The following is a 7423-nucleotide window of genomic DNA, read 5'->3' on the forward strand; positions in this document are numbered from 1 at the left end:
TCATTCTGCTCAGCCAGCGCTATAACCTGCTGGTCATTACCTAGGACCGCATGCCATAACTCAAGATTAGTACCCCAAAACCTGTCGTTTATGACCTTACAAAAGTAGCTTAATATTAGGCCTATATCGTAGGGTACAGCTATTTATCGAAGGAATGTAAACGTTAAGCATCTCTATTGAAGTCTTGCAGCAAAAACGATGTTTAACTTATGAAGTGACTGGATAATGTTCAACCAAAATTATTGTATTGTTCTCCCTCTCTCTCTCTTTCAATTGCACCATTTGTTTCAATGACTGCGAAGTAACAACAGCTTCCAAAATTTTTGTTAAAAACAAAACATTTTTTTATTAACTAATTAAACAACAATCACACATCTTAAGCTTCAGGGGCAACGGGCAAATGGGCACCTTGGGGTTGGAAACCGTTTTCATCGGCAACATATTCGACGGTGTAGGTTACGCCATCATCACCAACGAAGGAGTAAGAACCACGGACAGCAAGGGCTTCTTGTTCAGTACCAACATTGTTCAATTGACCTTGAGCTTCAGCTTTGGTGTTATCGCTGGTTTCGAAACTGGAGAAAGAATTCAAGAAAACATTGAAATTAATTATCTGCTCCAGATATTGTTGAGGATGAGCTTTTAAGGCACTTACGCATATTGGAAGGATTCAGGACCAACATCAGATTCGCTGCGGACAATTTGAACATCAGAGGGAGCGGCCAAAGCCAAGGCGAAGAGGGCAGCGAAAACAATGATGAATTTCATGTTGATTGTTTTGAGTTTGCTAGTTGAGCGTTGTGTGAATGATGGACACTGAAGTCAACACTTTTTATAGCCACAAAAATTGTCTTCTAAGCAAACATCTTCTTCATCTACATGTTCTTTGATTTTGTCATTTTAATGGATTTGATTTAAACAGGTTTTTCGTCTTTAATTATGAACTGACTTGCCCTGTCGTTAGCAGCTGTAATCGAACATAAATCCCAGTTCACACCTACAAGTTTTGTTTTAAGGTGATTTCTAGCATTCCACAGTAAGCAGGAAAACAAGATGCTATAGTTTACGTGAATAGTTGTTGGTTGAATGATTTTTAGCAACCGGTCTTTAATACATCAGCCTATCTTTTGGTATTCTTTAAATCCCATTTCGATATGCCCTATGGCATCCGCAGCAACTAGTTTTAAATGCTAATAAATGTTTTATCTCATTGAAGATGAAGAGCATGTTCTATGTTCGCCAAAGAAACGTGGCTAATTTAAATAAAATTAATTAGTTTAGAAACTTATTTTTTACAAAAAACTTCCGCATTACTTCCGAAACATTTACAAAAAACAATCGTAAAGTTTTTCAGTTTTAACAACCAGAAATAACTTGTCGGTGTAAAACTGCTTGGTTACGCTTAAATCACAAGGAAATAATTTTAGAGCCATGAGCGTGGATTTTTTAAAGAATATTTTCAGAGGCACATTTACAACCATGAGCGTGGATTTTTTAAAGAATATTTTCTGAGGCACCTTTACAACCATGAGCGTGGATTTTTTAAAGAATATTTTCTGAGGCACCTATACAACCATAAGCGTGGATTTTTTAAAGAATATTTTCTGAGGCGCCTTTACAACCATGAGGGTGGATTTTTTAATGAACATTTTCTGAGGCACCATGAGCGTGGAATTTTTAAAGAATATTTTCTGAGGCACCATAAGCGTGGATTTTTCAAAAAATATTTTCTGAGGCACCTTTACAACCATAAGCGTGGATTTTTTAAAGAATATTTTCTGAGGCACCATTATAACCATGGGCGTGGATTTTTTAAAGAATATTTTCTGAGGCATTTTTAAAGAATATTTTCTGAGGCACCTTTATAACCATGAGAGTGGATTTTCAAAGAATATTTTCTGAGGCACCTCCAAAAACATGAGCGTGGATTTTTTTAAATAATATTTTCTGAGGCACCTTTACAACCATGAGCGTGGATTTTTTAAAGAATATTTTCTGAGGCACCATTATAACCATGGGCGTGGATTTTTTAAAAAATATTTTCTGAGGCACATTTACAACCATGAGCTCGGATTTTTTAAAAAATATTTTCTGAGGCACATTTACAACCATGAGCTCGGATTTTTTAAAGAATATTTTCTGAGGCACCTTTACAACCATGAGCGTGGATTTTTTAAAGAATATTTTCTAAGGCACCTTTACAACCATGAGCGTGGATTTTTTAAAAAATATTTTCTGAGGCACATTTACAACCATGAGCTCGGATTTTTTAAAGAATATTTTCTGAAGCACCTTTACAACCGTGAGCGTGGATTTTTTAAAGAATATTTTCTGAGGCGCCTTTACAACCATAAGCGTTGATTTTTTAAAGAATATTTTCTGAGGCACCTTTACAACCATGAGCGTGGATTTTTTAAAGAATATTTTCTGAGGCACCTTTACAACCATGAGCGTTGATTTTTTAAGGAATATTTTCTGAGGCATTTTTACAGACACGAGCGTTGATTTTTTAAAGAATATTTTCTGAGGCACCTTTACAACCATGAGCGTGGATTTTTTAAAGAATATTTTCTAAGGCACCTCTACAACTATAAGCGTGGATTTTTTAAAGAATATTTTCTGAGGCAACTTTACAAACATGAGCGTGGATTTTTTAAAGAATATTTTCTGAGGCACCTTTACAACCATGAGCGTTGATTTTTTAAGGAATATTTTCTGAGGCACCTTTACAACCATGGGAGCGGATTTTTTAAAGAATATTTTCTGAGGCATTTTTACATCCATGAGCGTCGATTTTTTAAAGAATATTTTCGGAGGCACCTTTACAACCATGAGCGTGGATTTTTTAAAGAATATTTTCTGAGGCACCTTTACAACCATGAGCGGCGATTTTTTAAAGAATATTTTCTGATATACCTTCACAACCATGAGCGTGGATTTTTAAAGAATATTTTCTGATATACCTTCACAACCATGAGCGTGGATTTTTAAAGAATATTTTCTGATATACCTTCACAACCATGAGCGTGGATTTTTAAAGAATATTTTCTGATATACCTTCACAACCATGAGCGTGGATTTTTAAAGAATATTTTCTGATATACCTTCACAACCATGAGCGTGGATTTTTAAAGAATATTTTCTGATATACCTTCACAACCATGAGCGTGGATTTTTAAAGAATATTTTCTGATATACCTTCACAACCATGAGCGTGGATTTTTAAAGAATATTTTCTGATATACCTTCACAACCATGAGCGTGGATTTTTAAAGAATATTTTCTGATATACCTTCACAACCATGAGCGTGGATTTTTAAAGAATATTTTCTGATATACCTTCACAACCATGAGCGTGGATTTTTAAAGAATATTTTCTGATATACCTTCACAACCATGAGCGTGGATTTTTAAAGAATATTTTCTGATATACCTTCACAACCATGAGCGTGGATTTTTAAAGAATATTTTCTGATATACCTTCACAACCATGAGCGTGGATTTTTAAAGAATATTTTCTGATATACCTTCACAACCATGAGCGTGGATTTTTAAAGAATATTTTCTGATATACCTTCACAACCATGAGCGTGGATTTTTAAAGAATATTTTCTGATATACCTTCACAACCATGAGCGTGGATTTTTAAAGAATATTTTCTGATATACCTTCACAACCATGAGCGTGGATTTTTAAAGAATATTTTCTGATATACCTTCACAACCATGAGCGTGGATTTTTAAAGAATATTTTCTGATATACCTTCACAACCATGAGCGTGGATTTTTAAAGAATATTTTCTGATATACCTTCACAACCATGAGCGTGGATTTTTAAAGAATATTTTCTGATATACCTTCACAACCATGAGCGTGGATTTTTAAAGAATATTTTCTGATATACCTTCACAACCATGAGCGTGGATTTTTAAAGAATATTTTCTGATATACCTTCACAACCATGAGCGTGGATTTTTAAAGAATATTTTCTGATATACCTTCACAACCATGAGCGTAAAGAATATTTTCTGATATACCTTCACAACCATGAGCGTGGATTTTTAAAGAATATTTTCTGATATACCTTCACAACCATGAGCGTGGATTTTTAAAGAATATTTTCTGATATACCTTCACAACCATGAGCGTGGATAATATTTTCTGATATACCTTCACAACCATGAGCGTGGATTTTTAAAGAATATTTTCTGATATACCTTCACAACCATGAGCGTGGATTTTTAAAGAATATATTCTGATATACCTTCACAACCATGAGCGTGGATTTTTAAAGAATATTTTCTGATATACCTTCACAACCATGAGCGTAGATTTTTAAAGAATATTTTCTGATATACCTTCACAACCATGAGCGTGGATTTTTTGAAGAATATTTTCTGAGGCACCTTTATAACCATGAGCGTGGATTTTTTAAAGAATATTTTCTGAGGCATCTTTGCAACCATGAACTTGGATTTTTTTAAAGAATATTTTCTGAGGCACCTTTACAACCATGAGCGTGGTTTTTTAAAGAATATTTTCGGCGGCAACTTTACAACCATGAGCGTGGATTTTTTAAGAATATTTTCTGAGGCACCTTTATAACCATGAGCGTGGATTTTTTTAAAGAATATTTTCTGAGGAACCTTTACAACCTTGAGCGTGGATTTTTTAAAGAATATTTTCTGAGGCAGCTTTACAACCATGAGCGTGGATTTTTTTAAAGAATATTTTCTGAGGAACCTTTACAACCTTGAGCGTGGATTTTTTAAAGAATATTTTCTGAGGCACCTTTATAACCATGAGCGTGGATTTTTTTAAAGAATATTTTCTGAGGAACCTTTACAACCTTGAGCGTGGATTTTTTAAAGAATATTTTCTGAGGCACCTTTATAACCATGAGCGTGGATTTTTTTAAAGAATATTTTCTGAGGAACCTTTACAACCTTGAGCGTGGATTTTTTAAAGAATATTTTCTGAGGCAGCTTTACAACCATGAGCGTGGATTTTTTAAAGAATATTTTCTGAGACGCCTTTACAGCCATCAGCCTGGATTTTTTAGAGAATATTTTCTGAGGAACCTTTACAACCTTGAGCGTGGATTTTTTAAAGAATATTTTCTGAGGCAGCTTTACAACCATGAGCGTGGATTTTTTAAAGAATATTTTCTGAGGCACATTTACAACCATGAGCGTGGATTGTTAAAGAATATTTTCTGAGGCACAATTACAACCATGATCGTGGTTTTTTTTAAATGATTTGTTTTTTGGACCCTTATAAAGCAACAACATTATGCATTTTTTTTTTTGTTAAAAACAAAACATTTTTTTATTAACTAATTTAACAAACAATCAAACATCTTAAGCTTCAGGGGCAACGGGCAAATGGGCACCTTGGGGTTGGAAACCGTTTTCATCAGCAACATAGGTGACGGTGTAGGTTTGACCATCATCAGCAACGAAGGAGTAAGAACCACGGACAGCAATGGCTTCTTGTTCAGTACCAATATTGTTCAATTGACCTTGAGCAGAATGTTTGGTACCATCGCTGGTTTCAGAACTGTTTAAAAAAAATACAAGAGTGGAAATATGCGTGTTAATATACTGCTTCAAATGTCGATGGTGGATGATTTCGAGACACTTACTCAAATGAGAAGGATTCAGGACCAACTTCAGAGTCGCTTCTGACAATTTCAACATCAGAGGGAGCGGCCAAAGCCAAGGCGAAGAGGGCGGCGAAAACAATGATGAATTTCATGTTGATTGTTTGTTTAGTTCAAAGTTTGAAAACTGTGTGCTTGTTACTGAGACGCTTGTCGGGCTATTTATAGTGTGGATTGGCAAACTGTTGAGTTTTAGTTTGTTTCTTCGAAACGCGTTAAAATATTTAATTTGCATTAATTTAATAAGTTGCTAGTCATCTGAAATGTAGCCAAGCTTTTTTATGTTTTAGATTAGATTATAATGTTGCTCTTCTTCACTTTTTGATGGATGTAAAGAACTTGCTTAAATAAGCCGCCCTTGAAGGAGCCTATGGTATAGTAACAATGATGTACAATCATTCATACATAGATATTTATGTACGTTTATTTATTAAATAACATCTAAATTTGGAAACAAGTTTTGACAAACTATTTTTGTTTTCTTTAAAGAATTTTTAATGGATTTGCTAAGAAAAATATAAAATAGAATACTTACAACTAGAAATATCTGAAATGTAGATTTTTTTGTAAATTCTTTGGGTATAAAAAGTGAAAATATGTAATAATTTATAAGGTATTTGATCTATAGCGCCGAATGTATGATACCCTATATCATCCGTTTATATTATGTTGCAGAAAATGCCAAACTGGGAATAGTTTTCCAACGCATTCGTACGCTTTTACCTCAGCCATTTTAGTTGATGCTGCAGGAAATATACAATTACCCATAAACAAAATATAAATTTGTACGACAGGGCTATAGACGGACGGACCACATGATGGGTTATTCTATCCTATAGGATTATCCCTGTAAACCAAGTAGTTCTTTACACACAAACAAAATGAAATAATGAAATCCGCTTACATATTATATAGTAATTGCGGTAATTAACCGCTACGGTAATGTACATCAGGTATGGAGGGTATATTAAGTCTGTTTTCCCTGTTGCAACGCATTGAAAAAATCACCTTTATAACCATGAGTGTGGACTTTTTATACCCTCCACCATATGGAGGGTATAATTAAATTTGTCATTCCGTTTGTAACACATCGAAATATTCGTCGGAGACCCTATAAAGTATATATATTATTGATCAGCATAAAATTCTATGTCGATTGGACCATGTCCGTCTGTCCGTCCGTCAGTCCGTCCGTCTGTCTGTTGAAATCAAGATACAGCTCGCAATTTTAAAGATAGAGAGTCAAAATTTGGTACAGAAGTTTTTATTGCAGGATGGTTGGTATTGAAAATGGGATATATCGGTCCACGTTTTGATATAGCCCCCATAGAACGGTACCTCCCGATTTTCGGTATTTTTAAGGTTTTAGCTTCATTATCTTACCAAAATGGCTGAAATTTGGTACATAGTCTTCATTAGGGGTATAAAACTTTCCCTCAGAATTTTGTCGGTATCGCTCCACACCTTCATATAGCCCCCATAGAACGGTACCTCCCGATTTTCGGTATTTTAAAGGTTTTAGCTTCATTATCACACCAAAATGGCTGAAATTTGGTACTTAGTCTACGTTGGTGGTATAAAACTTTCCCCCAGAACTTTGTCGGTATCGGTCCATGCCTTCATATAGCCCCCATAGAACCGTACCTCCCGATTTTCGGTATTTTTAAGGTTTTAGCTTCATAATCCTACCAAAACTGGCTGAAATTTGGTACGTAGTCTTCTTTAGGGGTATACAACTTTCCCCCAGAATGTTGTTGCTATC

At 34.8% G+C, this 7423-nt stretch overlaps 2 protein-coding genes across 2 annotated transcripts; both read right to left on the reverse strand.

Annotated features, from left to right (window-relative positions):
• Window positions 1–320: 320 nt before the first annotated feature.
• Window positions 321–775, reverse strand: LOC141401654 (larval cuticle protein 65Ag1-like). Its single transcript, XM_073981991.1, has 2 exons — window positions 656–775; window positions 321–575 (listed from the first exon to the last, which is right to left on the reverse strand). Exons 1-2 carry the CDS (start codon window positions 766–768, stop codon window positions 377–379), a joined length of 312 nt encoding a protein of 103 aa, XP_073838092.1. The 5' UTR covers window positions 769–775; the 3' UTR covers window positions 321–376.
• Window positions 776–5347: 4572 nt separating this feature from the next.
• Window positions 5348–5774, reverse strand: LOC141401172 (larval cuticle protein 65Ag1-like). Its single transcript, XM_073981110.1, has 2 exons — window positions 5644–5774; window positions 5348–5558 (listed from the first exon to the last, which is right to left on the reverse strand). The coding sequence occupies exons 1-2, from the start codon at window positions 5754–5756 to the stop codon at window positions 5360–5362; spliced, it is 312 nt and encodes a 103-aa protein (XP_073837211.1). The 5' UTR covers window positions 5757–5774; the 3' UTR covers window positions 5348–5359.
• Window positions 5775–7423: the final 1649 nt, after the last annotated feature.

This window comes from Musca autumnalis, unplaced genomic scaffold (genome assembly GCF_047663935.1).
Source record: "Musca autumnalis isolate F117 unplaced genomic scaffold, ASM4766393v1 scaffold_4, whole genome shotgun sequence".
Classification (NCBI taxonomy): domain Eukaryota; kingdom Metazoa; phylum Arthropoda; class Insecta; order Diptera; family Muscidae; genus Musca; species Musca autumnalis.